Source organism: Saccopteryx bilineata, chromosome 5 (assembly GCF_036850765.1).
Source record: "Saccopteryx bilineata isolate mSacBil1 chromosome 5, mSacBil1_pri_phased_curated, whole genome shotgun sequence".
NCBI lineage: Eukaryota > Metazoa > Chordata > Mammalia > Chiroptera > Emballonuridae > Saccopteryx > Saccopteryx bilineata.
The window spans coordinates 149,130,799-149,152,674 of record NC_089494.1 but is presented as its reverse complement, the minus strand read 5'-3'; the positions used below and the strand labels follow the sequence as shown (position 1 = coordinate 149,152,674).

Sequence of the window (21,876 nt, the reverse complement as noted above, 5' to 3'; positions counted from 1 at the left end):
GGATAAGGAAACAATCATGAAATGCAGAATGTGAGAAAATTGGTAGGATAAATGACCAATGTTTTACTACACATATTTGTAGTAGTAAAAAAAAGACGGGGGTGAGTGACAGTTTAAAACTAAGAGTCTTTAGAAACATAAACCAAATGTGATGTGGGGACTTTGTTTTGGTCCTGATTCCAACAAATCAACCATTCCAAGACATTTTCTAAAGAATCAGGAAAATTTAAATACAGACCGAGTATTTGGACATAATAAAGTATTGAGCATTAATTTTGTTACTTGTGATAATGGTTTTGTGGTTATGTTAGAAAAATGGTTCTGATAGTTTGAGATTCATACTAAAGTATTATGGATGAATTACTATGTCTGGGGTTTGTTTTTAAAGTACTGTAGCAAAAAATTGTAATTGTAATGTGATACATAAAAACATATAAAAATTGGTAAAAGTTGATAATTATTAAAGCTAGGTGATGGGTACATGGGGGTTCATTGTACTATTCTCTCTATATTTGTGTGTTTAAAAAATTCTCATAAGAAAAGATTAAAAAGGAGGCATAAAGGTGAACTATATGATAACATATCTATACTTGGTCTTAGCCAAAAGGCCAGATATGATAACATATCCCATACATTGTGGTATATTATCAGTATGAAGTCTAGGAAGTTTAGGGAAATAAACCTACAATGAAATAAAGTATAGTGCCCTGTGTCACTACAAAACAGTTCTTATTATTTTCCAGAAAAATATTTATATATTCAGTTATTATGTTAATATCTTATATGCAGATGATGATGGACCACCTCCTTCTACTGTTATCAATCAAAATGAAACTTTTGCCAAAGTTGTTTTTATGCCTAGTGTGATACAACAAGCCAAGATTGCCCAGAATGGCATTTTGGGAGATTTCATCATTAGATATGATGTCAATAGGGAACAGAGCATTGGGGACATCCAGGTAAGGGGTTTGTTGTTACTATTTCATGTTAGTGGCTTGATACTTTAGTTAGATCCAGAACTGGGGATTCTAGTACTTAGGGGAGAGAGAACTTACTGATTCTTAGGAAATATGTTTTAACCCAAAATGTTAGCCCAAGGGGACTAATGATATTCTCTAACTGGAGGCTGAGGGTATCTATTTCCTGCTTTAGTAATCTAGAGAACAAATGAAATCTATAAATTTCCCTGTAGTGTGTTAGGTGACATTAGAATTTTAGTTCTTTTTTAATTTTAATTAAGAAAGACTGGTCCCTGGCTCATTTCCCTTTATTGCTCCAGAGACGACCAAGTGGGAATATTAAAACATATTAATGTGCACCCAGAATGTAGGCAACTTCCTTGACATCTCAGTTTGTCAGATGCTTGGTAAAAACTAGATAATTAAAGAAGTAGTATTCTTAAGTGGGAAGGAGCAGAAGGGGCTGAATAAGTTAAATTTTTTTTAATTATTTTTTTTGTGACAGAGACAGAGAGAGGGACAGATAGGGACAGACAGACAGGAAGCAGAGAGATGAGAAGCATCAATTCTTTGTTGCAGCACCTCAGTTGTTCATTGATTGCTTTCTCATATGTGCCTTGACTGGGAGGCTACAGCAGCCCAAGTAACCCCTTGCTCAAGCCAGCGACCTTGGGTCCAAGCTGGTAAGCTTTTGCTCAAACCGGATGAGTCCACGCTCAAGCTGGTGACCTCGGGGTCTCGAACCTGGGTCCTCCACATCCCAATCTGACACTCTATCCACTGCTCCACCACCTGGTCAGGCTGAATAAGTTAAATTGCATTAGTCAATATAGCTGATAAAATTTTAAGGGATGATTTTACCCTTATGCAGATTAAATTAACAATTTGTTCTCTTGGAAGGATCACGACCATGAATACTTCTGCTCTGAGTACAGAATCTGACCCAAGATCCCTTTTCATGCTTTCTTTGATTTTTTAGAACTTCCAGAAACTGTCCATTTTAGTTTTTTTTTTTTACCTATTCTGAGACCTACCATTTTTATTTTATTTTCTCTCCACTAGGTGCTAAATGGCTATTTTGTGCACTACTTTGCCCCAAAAGACCTTCCTCCTTTACCCAAGAATGTGGTATTTGTGCTTGACAGCAGTGCCTCCATGGTAGGAACCAAACTCCGGCAGGTGAGTGAGTGCCGAATGCCCATTTTTTTTTCTCTTACTTTTGCCTGGAAGAATGATGTGGGTAAAATTAAATTGATGCCAAATGTCTGCTTTACCATCCAGCTGTTGCTGCCTGCAGAGGACATTCCTCATCTGATTGAGTTAAACCATTGACACAGACTATCATTTCAACATGGTGGTTTTCACAGAGCAGGAGGACATACTATAGAAACACCTTGAAATAAAGGGGACTGTCAGAGTGGACAATGTGGCTGACATAGGGCTACAGAGAGAGAGCCGCTCAGCAGCACCATTGTTGTGGAATAATTCTGTTTAGTAATGATATCTTTAGACAACAATGGAATATATTAATTGGCAACCCCCTTGACCTATTCTTAGAACAAAGGACTTATATATCAATAATTCAATACTGATACTCTCACAGTACTTAGGATTAATCTTAAAGTTCTAGGGTTGGAAGGGACATCATGGGGACATATAGTTTATACTAAAAATTTTAATTATCTTAAAAATACAACTCTACTTTTTTTTCCCCAAACCACTGGAAAAGTTATTTCTTATCTTACTCTAGTGTCCTAAATACCAGAAATTTGCATTTATAATATATTTTCAACTTACATGACAGAAAACAGAAAGAGCTACTGGCTACCAGACCAACTAATATCTCTACATTTATCAAAACCTTAGACCTCAGGTTTTATTTTTTAACTCATTATTTATTTTATCAAAAATAAATTGAGTAAAATGGTATCTCAAACCTTATAAGAACCTTCTATCCCACCTTTTTCCTCTCCGAGGTTCTACTCTACAGGCAGTTGAAACTGATCCTAGCTGATAAATTGTGTACATATTTTCCTATTGTTACCTATCAAGGATATTTTTGACCATTTATGTTTTTAAAATCACATACTATAATATTTATCTTCTCTTCATGGCATTTGATTTTTTGTTATCCTAAAATAGTAAAAAAAAATATTTTAGAATATGATATAAAGATTAGACTTAACTATTTTCTTTCAGAAGATAGCCAAATATAATTTCTAACTAATATAGGGGAAAAATAACCTCACCCTGGAAGTCACTTCTTATAGTTTTTCAATATCACATTCTTATACAGAATTCAGTATGCTGATGCTTCCATTATCACTGCTTTTCTTTCTTTTTACATCCCTGGCCTTCCATCTGGGGTTGCTTTTCTTTTGCCTGAGGAATACTTTTTGGTATCTTTCTAAATGTGGATCTGCTGGTAAAAAAAATACTGTCAGTGTTTATTTGCTTGGAAATGTATTGATTTCACTCTTATTCTTTAAATATATTCTTACTGGTATGGAGTTCTGGGTTGGTAGTGATTTTCTTTCAGTTCATTGAAGATAGATTCCATTGTCTCCTGGTTTCCACTGTTGCTGTTGAAAAACCAGTTAGCTTGACTGATGATGGCACAGTGGGTGGAGTGTTGACCTTGAATGCTGAGGTCCCAGGTCAAAACTCCAAGGTCATCAGCTTGAGCACGGATCATCAATATAATCTCAAGGTCTCTGACTTGAGCCCAAAAGTTACTGGCTTGAGCCCAAGGTCAGTGGCTTGAGCATGAGATTGCTGGCTTAGCTTGAAATCTCCCATATCCACCCCAGTCAAAGCACATACAAAAAACAATCTATGAACAACTAAAGTGAAGCAACCGTGACTTGATGTTTCTCATTCTTTTTCTCCCTCCTCCCCTCTCTCTTCCTGTTTATCTTTCTTTCTCTCTATCTCAAAATCAACTTATAAAAAGTCAGTTATATTATTAACTGTTGTTTCTTTACAGATAACTTACTGTCAACTGCTTTTGAGGTTTTCCTTTTTGTCTTTAGTTTTCTATTGTTTTAATATGATGGTTCTAGGTGTGAATTTCTTTTTATTTTTTATGCCTGAAGTTCCCAGGACTTGATAAATTTGTGGATTCAGCTATTTTTCTGAAGTTGCTTTGTCTTAACTTTTCCTTCTGGGATTCCAATGTCATATTTTTTCTCCATATTCTCTATGTTTCTCATGCCTTCTTCTATTTATTTCAATTTTTGCCTTTCCGTATTTCATTTCATATCCCTCTGTCAGTTGACAAGTTCTTTCTTTCGGTATGTCTGATTTACTGTTTAACTAATCCATTGAGTTATTTCAGTTATTACAATTTTTTTTTAGTTTTAGAATTTCCATTTTTTTTTCTAAATCTGCTCTGTACATTTTTCAAAGTTTTTAATAATTAAAAAAATTTTCTCAAGCACAGTAAACATAGTTATTTTAAAGTCTGTATGTTATTATTCTAAATTCAGATAGATTAAACAGTTAAAAGTAAACAAGGAACCACACTCCAAAATATGTAAGAAAATATAGGTGTATGCCTAACTAGTTTTAATGTAGGGAATATCTCTTTCTAAACCTAAAAGTAATTAAAGTAAGTAAAAAGGTAAAAACTTAATATCTTTAAGTATATAGAAACTATAAACTTTTGATTTAAATTAAAACAATAAAAGTGAACAAATGATAGAAAGAATTATGAAGTAAAAAGTTTTCTTTAATATTAAAGAGCTATATAAAGAACTCCAAGAGTTTCTCTTTAATATATAAAGAGCTATTTCAGATCAATAAAAATTAATCCTGTATAAGAAAATGGTCAAACCTGTGGTGGCACAGTGGATAAAGCATCAATCTGGAATGCTGAAGTTGCTGGTTCAAAACTCCGGGCTTGCCTGGTCAGTGCACATATGGGACTTTATGCTTTATGCTCCTCCCCTTTCTCTCTCTCTCTTTCTCTCTTCTCCTTTCTAAAATGAATAAATAAAAATCTAAAAAAAAGGAAAGAAAATAGCCAAAGAATATAAAACAATTTATCAGCAAGAAATAAAATTCAATAAGATTATGAAAGTGAATCAGATGTATTAGTAACTAAAGAAATGCAATTTTTAAAATGGTACTTAAAAATAGTAGTCTTATCTTCATATTGTCAAACTTTAAATAATGTAAATTATTTATAATGACAATTTCTATAGTATGCATTTATAGAACTCAACAAAATATTTACATTATTTCCCAATAAACACTAAAAAAATACCAAAATAATAAAATGCATGGTCACTTCTATTGCATCTTTATACAAAGGCCATTAGTCGCCTAAAGGCCACAGCATCTCAAAAGACTCACATCTTTTAGGTGTCTGAATCACCTCAGGTTTTAATCTCAAACTCAGTTCATACCAGTGCACAGGGTCTTCTTCTACTTCTGATGGGGAGATCTATCAAGAATTTTCTTACTAAATAACCCCCAGTTGTTCAGAGGAAACCAGTGAACTAAATTGAGGTCTCCTAGACTTACCATTAATGATAAAATAATTTGAATAAGTCTTAAAAATATGGCATGGAACATTTTCAACATGTTAAACATTATGCTAAAAGTATTGCATGAATTATTGAATCAAAGGATATTTACTCTCTAAAACAATTTGGTTGTCATCCCCATTTTACTGATGGCAAAACTGAGGGTTTGGAAAGGTAGATAACTCAGCTATTACATGGCAGGGGAGGCTTCAAAGCCAGGTCTGACTCTGAAGTCCAAAAATCCAGCCACATAGTTGTGGTATCTTAGTGCAAGTAACAGTGTGATGAAGCAACACACTCTATGCAATAGTAGAAGTGCAAATGAGTTCAGGGTCAGTGCAGTTTGACATTTCAATACCCAATTGAGAAGGCTGCATTTCAGGAGGATGGATTTCCTTGCATCATGCAAGAGCAATGTAATGATAGATGTCACTCCTTTGTTATCCTCCCTTCTTCCTTCATTCCTGGATATAAAATTCCATTCCTTGCTAGACACTGAAAGTCTGGCATGCATTCTGCTGGCTTCTAAGATGAAGCATGGCCTCTTTCCAGGAGAACTACCCAAGAACAGCCAAACACATGTCAGAAGCCTCTACGCAATTTCTAATGCCTATTGCTGCCTTGAGTGGTTTTGAAAACTGCTATTTTAGCAGCTCCTTGCTTCTCTTAAAGCCACAGCACTGAGTGAAAAGTTCAGTTGTCTTTTCTTAGACTCTCATATGCAATATCATATTCACTAGTGAAGAGGAAAATTACCCCCAAGTCCAGGGTTTTCGTAATGTGTCAATGGATTTGGCAACATCACACATTAGTCACAAGTCTCCTCAAATTCTATGAAGGATCATTCAGTGTTATACTGGATGTTCTTGGCTCTGCTCATCTCTGATGGCCCTGAAGCACTTCACTATGCTCATCAGAATGTAGGTCATAGTTGGTATTTAATAATTACTTGAACAATTGAGTTATAAAGAATTATAAAGATTATTTAACCTAAAAATTCATACTCAGTAAAGATATATCAGTACATGGGAGCACCCAAAGCTATGTGCACCTGGCATTTTCTGGTTCTGGTCCTAATCTTAGCTAGGGAGGTGAGCCTGGATGCCAGCTTAACCAGCTGCAGACAGATACACGCTCACCGCCCCCCAGACACACACAGGTGGCTGGCACATGGCTTGATTTTGTTTGCTCTCCCTCCCATGTGCTTTTGCTGACAAATGTGTTGAGAGTGGGCTCTGGTGCTAGGTCAGGCAAGATTTCTGCCTCCCAATTGGAGTTTGTAAAGTGTCTCAGTGAGAGGGGAACTGAGAAGAGCAACAAAAAAATGTGGTGAGGGCAGACCATTTTCTTGTTAGTTGCATGTTGAAAGCATTGGCACCAGCAAACAAACACACATGTCCTCAGGAAAGTTAAGGAGAACATATGGCTATTAAATACATCTTTCCTTGATCAAGGTCTATGTTTTTCTGCTTTTCTCCCCTAATCTATGTAGTTATATCTACTGCTTTCACTTTCATATTAAGGATCTTGGCTAAGGGTCCCTCTTTGGCAGCAATGACTAACGTGTCATTTACCAGATGCCTTCATACTATGACTTTCATAGATTCATTCTCATAATCTGTGCCTTCTCTGCCAATCTTAGATTCCCATGTAGCTTTTGGAAGGTGGTCTTTCCTTTTTCTATTTAAGTTAGTCAACAATTTTAGAGGGTAAAGAACAGCATAGTGTTTCTTATCTGTAATTGCCAGATTAAAGTGAGGGAACTAGGAACTAGATTTGAGAAGTGGCATTTGAATGCTGCTTGTGCTTCATCCACTGGCTTATTTCATACTTCAGGACATCATTTTCTTCTTCAGTGTCCAAAACTGGGCTTCCAAGAGCTATCTGGGAATGTTATATGCAACCTGACGGGCAAATAGTCTATAAACTCCATAAATGTGGGCACTGTCCTGTTTTATTATTATGGTCCATGTTCCTAGATCTTAGACAGTACATGACACACAGTAAGTAATGATTTTTGCTGAAAATCATATCTGCACATAAACATTAAATGTAACATGCATTTTTAAGGCACAGGAGTTACCATTGAGTGACTAGTACATACTGAGCTCCCTAAAGCTTTGACATACATATTTTTCGTGTTCTTTTTCAGAAACCCAATGAAATGTTATCCCCATTTCATAAGTGAGAAGGTGGTGGGCAGGAAGGTGATGCAACTAGGCTGAAATACACAAAGTTATAACTAGAAAAATTCATAATCAAGCCCAGTCTACCCAACTCTAGAGCTCTTCTCCATAACAGTTTTCATTGTCAGACCACAACCTAACTCTAGACCACCTCTTAAGCTTTCAGACTCTACCTGTTCTTATACCAAGTGATGTGATTGTGGAAGGCTGTCATCTCGGGTGACAGAACACAGATGTCAGCTGCTCTAAGAGGCCTCAGCCAGCAGCTTGGTGTCATGAAAAACCAGTGGAGCTGTTCTGTGCTTATGTATAGAACTAATTATTAGTATTTTATTACTTAACTTTAAGCATCCCCTGGGCATGTATGGGGATGCAGACGTCTTTTCCCTTTACGATCTGGATTGGACTGGGTAGGCTGAATGCAAGCACGGTGAATGTAAGCAGGTGTCAGGTGAAGATGAGGTGGTGACTCTAAGGTCTAGTGCTGTCTAATGGTATATTCATTCTAGCTCTCCTCTTCCACAACATGTGGAGCTGTCACATTTTGAAAGGAAAGATGCTGGAAAGACATTGGGATATAGAGAAAGTAGCTTTTAAGTGATGGGGACCAAAGCGGGGAAGTCTGAGGTCTGCTGAGTCACCTGGAAGAATATTAGACAATGCCAGCAGAACCCAGAAGGCCTCTGGCAGTTGTGATCTGGTTAGGAGGCAAAATCTTCCTCAATAAATGAAGGAGCTGAGCAGAGGAGGTACGCAAGTGTGACAGACGAGAATGTGGCAAACATCGGAGGGTCTTTGCAGGCAGCCACTGTATAGCTGTCATATACATAAAAATGGACAATATAAGGTTGAGCGTTCCTGTTTTACCATTTCAGGTCACAGGCCCGTCCGCATCTGACAGCATAGTGCCAATTAATAACAGAAATATTTAGCTTCTCCCTTTCCAGATTTCTAGAACAGAGTCAGCAAACTTTTTCTAAAAAGATAGACAGTACTGACCTGTGGTGGCACAGTGGATAATGTGCCACCACAGGTCACATTTAAAAGAATTTGCTTTTTAACAATTGTAATACAGATGATTTGAAATACATTAGAGGTACCCATTCAAAACTTTTTGTTGAGGCAGTTAAGGTTTACCCAGATGAGGTCATGTTTAAAAATTTTGAGGACCTCTGAATGAAGGCTTTATATGGCTCTCATGGAAAGGAGAAATGAACAATATAGAGCTTTGAGTACGCTTGCATTATCTGTTCAGGTTGCAGACCTTGTCGACCTGGAAATGCTGAGGTCACCAGTTCGAAACCCTGGGCTTGCCTGGTCAAGGCACATATGGGAGTTGATGCTTCCAGCTCCTCCCCTCTTCTCTGTCTCTCCTCTCTGTCTCTCTCTCTGTCTCGCTCCCTGTCTCTCCTCTCTAAAATGAATAAATAAAATAAAAATAAAAAAAAGACAGTAAATATCTTAAGCTTTGCAGGCTAGATGGTCTCTGCTATCACTACTCAACCCTGCTACTGTAGCACAAAGCAATCTGCAAAGAAATGGGTGTGTTGTATTCTAATAAATCTGCATTTATTAATAACAAGCAATAGTCTGAACTTGTCCTCCAGGCCATAGTTTGATGACCAGCGTGGTTTGCTGGTCTAGAGTGATGACAATTTTGTATATGCCTAGAGGTCATTTCAATTGATAGTATTTATTCTCATCTATTGAGCTGTTCTTGTCCAAACATTGCTGCTACCAGATATGTTTTAGAAATAACATTTCAAAATAGGTCTGAGACTTGGGGTGGTGAACAGCAGGCAACAGGGAAAACTGCTGTTTTTGACTCTGACTCTGAATCTAAGGAAATAAATGGTGGACAGAGGACACAATCTCCCCCCCTCCCCTCGCAAGGCCACCAGTGAAAACTTGTGTTTTCTTATTTAAAAGAATTTGCTTTTTAACAATTGTAATACAGATGATTTGAAATACATTAGAGGTACCCATTCAAAACTTTTTGTTGAGGCAGTTAAGGTTTACCCAGATGAGGTCATGTTTAAAAATTTTGAGGACCTCTGAATGAAGGCTTTATATGGCTCTCATGGAAAGGAGAAATGAACAATATAGAGCTTTGAGTACGCTTGCATTATCTATTCAGGTTGCAGACCTTGTTCTCAGCTTCTGAAACCATCCAAGAGCCGCGCCTCCCCTTTCAAATGGCTTCCTGATTTTGCACTCAAGTCTGGAATGGAGATGGGCAGACCTTCTCTGTACAGGGCCAGATAGGGCCCCAGAGGAAACGCTTGCTGCAAGTAACAACGAGATAAACACTCTAAATCAAAGAGAATGGAATTGAGATAACAAATGTGGAAGTGCTTATCAGAGTGTCAGAAAGCGGCGTCATTCCTGGGATGGCATCCCCCCGCTGACTGTCTGGAGCTGCAGCCAGGTGACATTCCTCAGGGCCGCCTGCCGGTATCACTCCATCCCTCCTCGCCTTCAGGACACCTGACTCTCCCTCCGGATCCCATCTCGGCTTGGACTCCAGACTTCAGAGTCTCAAAGATTGCGCTAAATATGGATTAAGTGCTATGGGAAAGGCACTAGGCATAGGGGATACAAAGATAAATAAAAGACACAGCCTTTTCTCTCAGGAAGTCCAGAGAAGAAGGAAAGTCATGTGAAAATCGTATGCAAAGTGCTACCGTAATAGAGATGCAGTCAAGGCATGTTTGGCGTGCCTATCAGTTATTTTTGCAGGTGCAGTAAGGTATAGTGAATGCCTCACGGAGGAAAGGTAGTTGAGTGAGTCTAACGTATTTTAGAAGTTTGTCAAGTGGGTGGGATAAGAAGGGGAGAGATAGATGGCTAGCACGTGCAAAAACAAAGAGGCAGGAGAAAGTGACATATTGACAAAAGCATCAAATTTAATTTAGGTTAATTAGGACCTTAAGATTTTTCTGGGGAAAGAAACATGAAACAATCACATGTTAATAAAATCCAACATGTAACATAGATATTGGGAAGAATTTTAGGGAAGGGAAAGAGCTTGAGGTCATCAACAAAAGATTTATGGTGGGGGTGACATGGGGACTGGTTCTTGATGAAGATGGGATACAACTTTCTTGGCAGGAAAAGAGGGAGTGAATTCTTTGTTGGGGAAAAACATGAAGAAAGACATAAAACAAGAGTACATATGTTGTAGCTGGAAGGTTCTGGTTATATTTTGGATTAGATAACTTGAAAAATGTTCTGATATGAACATTCAGAGAGGTAGGTAAATTGTAGCAAGTCTTTAAGGTATATGGGTGAGCTGGTAAACAAGCAAAGAACACCACAGATTCTAAGAATGAAAAAGGAGCAGAATAGTCAAGAAGTGAGCTTCCCTGGGGGAGGTGCCAGTCTCTGTGCTGGCATCTGAGGTTTTAATGCCCACATGGAATAAGGATGAGAGTTTGTGCCCTAAGGGGGGGTGTTGAGTCTGAGACCCCTGCCTAGAGCTGATTTCTTTAAAGGACAGCACCCTCAGTAAAGTAGTGAGCAGAAGGAAACTCCTGCCATCTCTAATCTGGACCCTCGAGCTCTCCAGAATCAATCTCCCACCACAAATAAGGATGAGTGTAACCACAGCTCAAAAGGAAGAGGAACCAAAGATCCTTCCCAACTCCAGCAATTAAGTTTGTCTGGCTTTAGAATTTCTTCCCTCCTGCAACAAAAACCTCACTTTCCAGTCTCACAGCGTCTTGAAGAGTGTGGATTGCGCCATTCCCGGACTTCCTTTCTGAGTGCACTCAGCTCATAAATGGAGGCGCTTTGTAGTCAATAGAGTAACATTATTTTTCTAGGTTTTGTTTTCTTTTCTGAAGCCAGTCAGTTGCTAGATTTCAAAAAAAGTGTAACAATGATATATATGTAGATATATTGGGAAAATGGCCTTTTTCATTCAATTTATCAACTTGCACCTAAAGTTGGAATTAAAAAAAAATTCTAGGCCCGGGCCGGTTGGCTCAGCGGTGGAGCGTCGGCCTGGTGTGCGGGGGACCCGGGTTCAATTCCCGGCCAGGGCACATAGGAGAAGCACCTGTTTGCTTCTCCACCCCCACCCCCTTCTTCCTCTCTGTCTCTCTCTTCCCCTCCCGCAGCCAAGGCTCCATTGGAGCAAAGATGGCCTGGGCGCTGGGGATGGCTCCTTGGCCTCTGCCCCAGGCGCTAGAGTGGCTCTGGTCGCGGCAGAGTGACGCCCCGGAGGGACAGAGCATCGCCCCCTGGTGGGCGTGCTGGGTGGATCCTGGTCGGGCGCATGCGGGAGTCTGTCTGACTGTCTCTCCCCGTTTCCAGCTTCAGAAAAAAAAAAAAATAATAAATAAATAAAATAAAAATTCTAATTACTTTGTGAGTCAGTCATGATAATATTTCAGAAAACGTTCTTTCAAATTATTGGAAGAGTTGCAGCATATAAATATAAGGTTCTGCTATAGTTTACAGGATAATTTTTTGTGATCCTGAAATATCATGATCTTGAAATATTCCAAGCATAATTGGTATCCCTGGACTTCAGGGTGACTTGAGAAGGTGCCATGTATGGATGCCTGTGGAATGTGTGGAGTGATGCTGGGATGGTGGATGTATTCTTGTTTTGGACATAGGTAGTTTAAGGTTGAGGTGAGGATCTGATGTTGCAGACTTTAAAGGAGTCACAAGATATTTTGTTTTTGTCTGTTGCCTCAAATAGAATGACTACAGTGCCATCTTACCACCTAAGCAGACATGCTGGGTGCTGAGGGCTTCCCCTACTGGCATCAGGAAGGACTACAGGCTAACGGGAGACAATACAGATACACCTTCTTCCTCCCCTCCCCAGTGTCCCTTATCTCTGCCCATCTAGGACAGGGAGAATGCTGGCCCGCAGCTCTGTTCCCCAGTACCATTTCAGACACATAGGGCCGCTGCCGTGGTCTATAGATGCTGGCCCGCAGCTCTGTTCCCCAGTACCATTTCAGACACATAGGGCCGCTGCCGTGGTCTATAGCTGCTGCTCATGATTCTCTTTCACAGCTCTAATCAGACTTTTACAAGGTCTTACATTTCATTGTTTGCTTATTTTAAGCTTTTCATCGGAGATGATTTTTCTCTTGGGTTCATTTAAAAGGGCTGTGTGGATCAATGAAAGAGAAAATGTCAACTCCATGGTAAACATATTAGAATGAGGCAAGTGACAGGACTGCTCAGAACAGCACAGCCACTCTGCTGAAAACATGGGATTGCTAATATCTAATACCCTTGAACTTGAGTTTCTCCTATGATGTCACAGACTCCCCTTGATTGTGCCCAACAGCCCGGTCTGTTGCACAAAAGTTTTTTGTGTCAGAGTTGGTTCCTTTGGAGTGTGGTTTGACACAGATGCAGAAATATTTGAGAAAAGTGCATCAAACAGGTACCTGACAGAAGCGGTAGCGAGGAGTGAGCACACAGCCAGGTTTTCGTGACCTTCCTTCAGGGGCTTTCTTCTGAGGTTCTTGTTACATAAGGCGGCTTTTCTACTTGGAAAATGTTTCATAGTCATTCCCATCATGGTAGTAAGCATAGAGGAACGCTTACACCCTTAAGGGCTGTGCCAAGAGCCTGCAGCTGCTTGGGCTTAATTTTGTAGGGAAGCAGAAGAAGAGAGGGGAAGGCCCCACCCCCTCTACCAGTACCTCTTAATGCAGGGTCCCAGAATGCCAGGACAGGGCTGTCTCCTGGACACCCCCTTCCCCGGGAGCAGTGCTGTGAAGAGCAGTGTGAGTACAGAACAGAAAGGGGGCTGCTTCTCCAGGCCCAGCTCTGCTACTTCCTCCAGATGCCACTAGAGGAGACGACATCACTTTCTTTCCTGAGGTCCACCAGTACCAGGCCTATAGCCAGCCCTGGTGAGTGAGCAGAGAACCTGAAACAGAGCATTTACTTATATCTCTCCTTGTTCCTGAAAGCATTTAAATGGATAGAGATTAAAAAACTAACTTAAAAATAAACTGAAGGCAGAGCTAGAATTAAGTTCTATGACATTATTTTCAAACGGGATGCATTTTCCTCCTTTTAATCCAAGAGAAGTATATATCAGAAGAAGAATTTATCATTATAAAATAGAGAAGTATTTCTCCTCTTTGTGATTGCAAATAGCCAGGATTAAAAAGAGTCTTGTCTAATTCCTACATTCAGGCCAAGGTACCTCTTCACTCCTCAGATAGTAAAAGAAATAGGTTCTTTTCTTTATTAATTATATTTGTGTACCTTTTCATTTCCTTCAGTCCAAACATAATCTGAATGTTGTAAAGGTCCCTTCTGATGACATGTATGAGCAGTGCTTGCAGGTGGCCCTGTTGGACGGGCAGAGTGTAGGGATGTGTGCTGCCCGTCACTTGGTGCGTTAAGGACTGGCACATGCCCTAAAAAGGACCACTAGACCTCAGCCAGGCCCTCATGTGCAAACTCTTCTTCTTTCCCTAAGCCAGGGGTCAGGAACCTATGGCTCATGAGCCAGATGTGGCTCTTTTGATGGCTGCATCTGGCTTGCAGACAAATCTTTAATAAAAAAATAACATTAAAAATATAGAACATTCTCATGTATTACAATCTGTTCGTTTCCTACCACTCATGTTCATGGTTGCCGGTGGCCAGAGCCAATCACAGCTGTCCTCCGGGACAACACCAGATTTTTATTGGATAATGTGTAACGTACATGGGTCATTGTATGGCTCTCACGGGATTACATTTTAAAATATGTGGTGTTCATGGCTCTCTCAGCCAAAAAGTTTCCCGACCCCTGCCCTAAGCATAGCATTTGGTTTTCCTGCTTCTTCCCATCACCCTCTCTCCCCAAGATTTACTAACTCCTCTCCAACAGGCTTACCACCTGGCAGTTGAGTGTGACCTAAACCCGTGTCCCCACATAGGCCTTATCCTTGTCCCCACATCAGAATGAGTGAGGATGGCAGCTTCCTGGAACCTATTCTCGTGGTCTCAAAGAATGAATGTGGCCTTACAATGTCAGAAATTTAGCCCTCCTCACCAATCAGACCCTTACACCCAATCATATTAATATCCATTGAACTCTATACAATATGTATAATCATTAATCTTGTACGTCTATTTTCAAAGATCTCCAAGGAACACATTTTCACAGACTCTTATGGTCACCTGTTGGCAAGTGAATCTCAGGGTGTTATTACTCCAGGTGGTGTGTTTGGGGTTGCTTGTCTCCAGCAAGCCAGCTTCTTCCCAAGTGCAAGGTCACTAGTGGAGCTTTGGGGATGTGGGAAGAAGTCCAAGAAACAGGGCGTGCTGGGTTTCCGGTACCCTTTCCTTCAGGTCTGGGTAGTTGGACAGGCAGTTCTGTGCTAGGGCTGACCAGCTCAGTTCGTCGCCTTCACTTGTAGAGTCTGCAGCTACCATCCTGGCCTTGGGAGGAACCTTAAGGGGATGCATGGGATGCCCCTGGGCCTTCAGTGTAGTTCAGTCCTCTAACCAGCAAAGATTATACATTCTCTCTCTTTCTAGGCTTCCTCTGATCTTTCTGAAATGTCTTTAATTTGTTCTCTGAACTGTACTCTTGAAAAATGTTTGGAATGTCCTTACCCTGTTCTCTGGACTGTACTCTTGGAAAAGTGACTCGGTTTCTGTTCACTTTCAGCATATAAACACAACATGCAGAAATACATACCAGTTTAAGCCCACTCACGTTCACTCTTCTATCTTGGACACTCATCTTCTACTTGCCTTTTAAGCCTGCTACAGAACACAGAGTTCCTGGGGCCACAGGCCATCTAAGGGGAGGCTGGGAGCCTGTAAAGGATTAGTGGACGGTGGTGGCTACAAGCATCAGTGGCAGCTTTGGCCCAGGCCCCTTGAGAGGAGGGGTGGGAGGCCACCCAGAAGGTCCTCATGCAACTGGAAAAGGAGCAACTGTGAGCCATTGGCCTGCCTTCCTTGGTTCATGTGAGGTTACATTGCAGCTGTGGCCTTACAAGGTCATGAGGAAACTGTAGTTGCTGAGCTAAGGGGAGGAAGGTGGAGAGGCTTGAACAACTTCTCCTAAAGTAGAACATCCATCATAGTGGAAATAAATATATTAGAATATGAGCCAAATGGGCCCCTCTGAGGTCTTGAGCACACTATTTAAGGATCCTTAAGGATGCCAACAACTAAGCAAACAACAATCTCCGGACGAGTTTCCCCTTGTCTAAGCCTGAGCCCTTGGGGCTTTGCCAGCCCTGAGCTCCAACAGGGAGCAGTGGGAATATATTCCAAGTGCCTGCTTTAGAGCTGGGCTCCCAGTGGTGCTGCTTGTTGGTGCCTTGTCGCAGCTGTGGACCTTCAGACTTCTCAGAGGTCTAGACCCTTTGACTGAGAGTGACGCTGAGCCTGTCTGATGCTCACACTGGGTTGTGTGGCTCTAAATTGAAGGGAAGTGAGGAGATAAAGCACTGCCAGCTCCTGGCTGATGCCAGCGGCGTCAACACTTAGGGTTCTCCACCCATATCTGTTTATCGTAACTATCAGATTTATTTATTTTTACTTGGACACTATCCACCAGTCGGCTCTATGGTTCCTACACGTCATCATTCCCAGCATTCTCTGCCGTAGGTACTCAAGGACAGGGACAGTGTCTCCCTTACTTCCTCTGTTCACTCAGTAGAATTCTACCCCTCTCTCATTTACTCACTCACAAGATGTTTACTGAAAGCTTAAATGTGTAAAACACCATGTTGGGAAGGGCAAGGGGACACTGTCTTGAGGAACTCTATAACTAGTGTGATGTGCAGATGATTTATTCACCATTCACATACTCAGGAAGCATGCATCAAATATCTGTCACATGGTCAGGCATGGCTGAGTATTAAAATGCAGTGACAAAGTAGACAAAGGCCCTGTACTCAGAAGCACGGGATTGAGTTGGAAAGATAAGTAAATGCACGAATATATAGGTACATTCTCTCTATAAATGTTTGAAGGAAAAGAGCAGGGTGCCATGCTTGAGAGACTAGTAGGGTGTAGGTGAGGAGGCCAGAGGGCTCTCTTGGGAAATGATGTGTGAGACCAGAACTAAACACTGAGAAGGGTTGAAAATGCAATTCCAGCAGCAATGTGAGGACAGGCTGAATCCTTTAGAAAGTACAAGCGCATTGTCACACCAATTCCGTGTAGGAATTTGTCTTAAGAGAATAGCAGTGGGCACAAAGATGTGTAACTACTGAGTTTCACAGAACTATTGCTTGAATATTCAAAAATATTTAATTATGGTATCTTTATATGGTAGAATATAATGCCGTGATTAAAATAATATGTAAACATTTCTCTATGGGCACAGAAACTCTATATGATACAGTAAATAAAAACTTTATAGCATGATATATGAGCCCATTTTACTTAAATCACACACCAATATACCATGCAGGAAAGGGCTGAAGGAGTATGTGGTTAATAGTGACATTCTCTAAGGTAAGGGGAATTTTGTGAGTCTTAAATGTTTTTTTTTTTTAATTATTACTTTTTTATTAAGGAAAACTACAAAAGAAGAAAAGGAAGCTATCTGGTTAGGTAGCTCAGTTTGGTTAGAGCAGTGTGTTGATACACCAAGGTTGTGGGTTTGACTTGTGGTAGCACCGTGTATAGAAGCATCAACCTGAGATGCTGAGGTCCCAGGGTTGAAACCCTGAGGCTGCCAACCTGAGCATGAGGTCATTGACATGATCTCATGATTGCTGGCTTGAGCCCAAAGGTCACTGGCTAGAGCAAGGGGTCAGTGGCTCAGCTGGAGCCCCCCAGTCAAGGCATGTATGAGAAGCAATCAATGAACAACTACAGTGCCACAACTACAAGCAGTGGTAAGATCCAAATAATTTAACAACCAGTTCCTTGCCCTAATGACCATTTTAAGTATAAAAAAATGATATACCAGAAGGTAGTTTATTATTTCATGCATTTAATACTTAAATAAGAACAATAAAAGAGGTGTGCAAAACTAGATTATGTTATAAAAAAGAGTTTTAAAATATTAATAAAAAATATTAATGTAACATACATTTTCTTCATTTTCCTGATACTAAAATTTCTAAGCTGAATTAATAAATGGCATAGGCTATGCAGATTAAATACAATCAAATAATGTGTACGACAAATCTGTTTGTTAAGGGAAAGTTGTGAGCATTCTTCCATGGCTTCTGAAATGGGTGATAACATAACCCTTGAAATCTACATTTCTATTGGCTCATTGTGTCCTAGCTTCCTATTGGCTCATTGTGTCCTAGCTTCCTATTGGGGAACTCCAGCGCACTCATAATATCTCAGGGGAATTTTTGGTGAAACACAAAGCTGAATCAAATGACAGCTTGTCACCCCTGGTTGTTTGGTACTTTTTCTCTTTACATTATATGTTTGTTTACTGAAGTAACATGAGGGAATCAAAATGTAGTATTTCATCAAAGGTATAATGAGTTTTATGAAATGAATAAATAACTATTACAAGGATAGTTCCATTAACTTTTTTTCACCTATGGACGGAATGAACTTTACTACAGGCACTTAGAATATGCTGTTGCGCAGATGAACGTTAAAAAGAGTAAGGAATGTAAATTTGTGATTTCCACATTGGGCAGCTGCCCAGGTGTCCACCTCAGAGAGAACCCTGATTACAAGTGCCATTTTAACAACTGGTTCACCGAACTCAACATAAAATTAGGTATCGGTTCTGCTGAACTGGTGTGAACCAGCTGAATCTTACTACAGACTACAAGTTGGTGTTTCTCATCTCTCTCCCTTCCTCTCTTTCTCGCATGCATAAGTAAGTGGAACAAAAAAAAAATCAATGTTTCTCTCTCTCTCCCACTTCTTTCTGAAAATCAATTAAAAATCATAAAAAGAAAAAGACTCTATTGTCATTCTGGGGCAGAGGTGGTCTATTTAGGAAGAGAGGGGTTTACAAAAAGAGGTGGAACTGAGAGGACTGGTGACCTAAGGACATGAGGCTCAGGGAGGGGGAAGAAGATGTCTGTTTTCTGACCAGACCACCAGGTGGCTGGAGGTGCCGTTGTCCAGGACAGGCAACAGCAGAGGTGAAAATGTTTGGGTAGAAAGGCCTGTGGAATCTGAGAGCCTGTGAGATGTGCAGGGATAAGTGATTGGCAGACTGGTCTGGGTCTCATGAGAGTGGGGCTCTGAAGATGAGTGGAAGTCAGTCATTCAATAGTTGGCCAAGAGGAAGTGTGTGGTGTGAGGGGCACTGAGTACGTCAGCATCCAGGCTGGTCTGAAAAGGAGACGCCAGCAGTGGCCAGGGGAGCTGTTCAGAGAGGAGGGCATCCAAGGTGGTGCCCAGGAGAACCAGAGCACCACAGCTTCAAGGAAGGAACCACCATCTTGGTAAATAGTCCACAGATACTTTTAAATGCCTTCTGATAAGGCTGACACATTTTGGGTGTGAATTCTGTTTATTTCCAACAAGTCCTTAGACATATTTCCTAAAGGTGGAAGTCAAGAGTGGGAAAAGAATGGAAATTTGGCTTCCAATAAGTATGTCCTGTGAACAACCCACTGTGATGGGTTAGAAGGAAGAAGGGCCCAGCACTAGAGGAGAGCAGAGACTAGAGGGGTGCTCCTAGACTTCAGATGGAAATAAGCCCTGCCATTGCCATTCTTTCTCATGGAAGATCTGGGGGCAGTTGGAGGGTGGGACAACCCTCTGTAGGATGAGGGGATGAATTTAATGAAATATGTTCATTGTTCTCATCCCTGGGTGGATGCTTTCTGCCAGGATGTTATAGGAAATGAATCCATTAATTGCTGCCAGAAACCAAGTGAAAGAAACAAAGAAACAAACAGAGCCTGTCAACATGCAGGGACCTGGAAGGAATCCCAAAGTGAACTGCACATTGTAAGGGTTATAACTCAGAATGTACTCAGCGCCAGCAGTCTCAGGGCTGAGATTCCACTGCTGCTGGTGTAAGTGTTGGCCCAAAGTCCGACTTTCTGGGTTTCCATCCAAGCTCCCATAGGGCATGATGCTTAACCCGTTCATTCCTCGTCACTCTGCCTATAAAATGGGAATATTAATAGTCACTTTACATTGGGTGAGTTGTGAGGATTAAATGTATCTGTCACTTCAACATATGAAAAGCTCTGGCACTTGGTATAATACTTGGGCAGTAGAAGGCTCCCAGGAAATGTTAGCTGCCCATGTCATCATCATTATGCTTCTGATTATATCATTATACTCCACTGCTTTCTCAACCTGGGAGAAATTGAGCCACAACTTCATTTAATCAGTAAGGATTCACAGGAATGTTAAGCAAACATCTGTTTGTTCAGGCTAAAAACTCTGTGAGTTTACTAAAAGAATGTAATGGACACACAATTATCAAAGGGTAATACTACCTTTTGAGTAGTGAGTATGAGTGTTTTTCATGCTTGCTGACCCCTGGGTAGTGAGTTTTTTTCAAAAACTGAAATTAGTTCCAGTTACAGTTTTATTCACTTAAAATCATGTTTGTTTGATAACCAATTTATGGAAACAAGAAGAACATATATTTGCCTTTTTTTAAATGTTGCCTACACATTTTAAAAATAAATTAATCGTACTCTGATGGTCAGGAGACATGAAGACGTGTATGAACGTTTGTACTACTCAAAGGGTGAAAAATAAATACCAAATTAGTTTTTGAGAGTGGATTTTGAGGTTCTTATGAAATTCAAGGGTTGGACAATGGGATGTTAGAGTGAGCAGTTGCATACAGGGTTTCAGAGTAAGACTAAGGAGAAGAAGAGGGAAATTTAGAAGGAAAAGGAAATTGTGGTTATTTCACAGGTAGGGTAGAGGTCAGTCCTGTCAGAGGCTGGTTATAAAGCAAAGGCTAATAGTCATAGGATCTGGGAAAATACCTACAAAATATTTTCAGGGTAACCATATTGTTCCTTAGCACACCTACCTCATCCTGCAATCACTACTTCAGACTTTACTCTTTGACTCTGCTGCCTCCCAGACACTGGCAAGTAAGAGCAAACATGTATATAACTTAGTTTATGCCCAGCCCTGTTATGAATACAGTATTTTCTACACAGTAACTGACTTAATCCTCGTGACAACCTGAGGAGGTAGCACTATTACTGTCCCACTTTTCCAGATGGAATAACTTAGGCACAATGAGAGAAGAAAGATAGTGATAGAACTTACCCCCAGGGCCCCAGGGCCACACAGAGTATACCCAGATCGCCTGCTCTGAAGTCTGTGCTCTTAATCACTGTAGAAGATGCCAGATGTCATTGTTAAGGCAATTTGTAATGAGTGTTCTTTACTTCACATGATGAATGTCTTTAAATGTCTAACGACAGTGATGTTTACAGAAGGCAGTGCTTTCTTTCAATACATGCATGATCCATTATTTAGAAACTCTCGTCCAGACTTCTAGAATTTTTCTGTTTTCAGTTTCATATGGTCTTTGCCTTCTTTCCACAAATCATGCCTTTTATCCCCACTTCTTACCCACTCTGCGCCTCTGGACTTGCCCTCGTCACTGCTTTGCTCAAATCATTTCACTTGTCTTCTTTGCTTCTTTTCAGAATGCCCGCCCCATCTTTCTAGTCATCCAGCTCCTTTAAGCCTCACACTCAAACTCTTGCTTCCCTGTGAAGTCTTCTAACATCACTCTAGCTAGTTTTTTTCACTTTTTAAAATTTGTATGGTATTTATTATTTGTGCTTTTAATCCTCTAATTCATGAAATATCTATCCATTCATTCATTTATTCTCTTATTCACTAACCCTCTCTAGTGCCTCCTGTATGTCTGGAGGGTTCAAAGATGAGTGAAACCTGCCTACAAAGAGCTAGCAACATAGTAAGGGAAAGAGATATAAAGCAAATAATCATTACTTGGACATTTAGTTAAGTGCCCTTTACCTAGTAAGCACTTAATTTTAACCCTGACATTGATCCTGATGTGCAATTTCTAAGCCAGGGAACATGTGGGCTAATGCAATTGATGTGACTGGTATGGGATTTGTGTTTGCCTAGACCAAGGATGCCCTCTTCACAATCCTCCATGACCTCCGACCCCAGGATCACTTCAATATCATTGGATTTTCCAACCGGATCAAAGTGTGGAAGGACCATTTGGTGTCAGTTACTCCCAACAATATCAGAGACGGCAAAGTCTACATTCACCACATGTCGCCTACCGGAGGTAAATATGAGTCC

The 21,876-nt window shown here is 40.5% G+C and overlaps 1 protein-coding gene across 2 annotated transcripts in view; it reads left to right on the top strand.

Annotated features, from left to right (window-relative positions):
- The window catches only part of ITIH5 (inter-alpha-trypsin inhibitor heavy chain 5), an 83,764-nt gene that overhangs the window by 47,977 nt on the left and 13,911 nt on the right, over positions 1 to 21,876 (top strand). For both annotated transcript variants that reach the window (XM_066279646.1, XM_066279645.1), the window contains 3 exons: positions 790 to 959; positions 2,022 to 2,138; positions 21,694 to 21,862. In XM_066279646.1, coding sequence (XP_066135743.1) covers positions 790 to 959; positions 2,022 to 2,138; positions 21,694 to 21,862 — 456 coding nt within the window. The remainder of the gene's footprint in view (positions 1 to 789; positions 960 to 2,021; positions 2,139 to 21,693; positions 21,863 to 21,876) is intronic.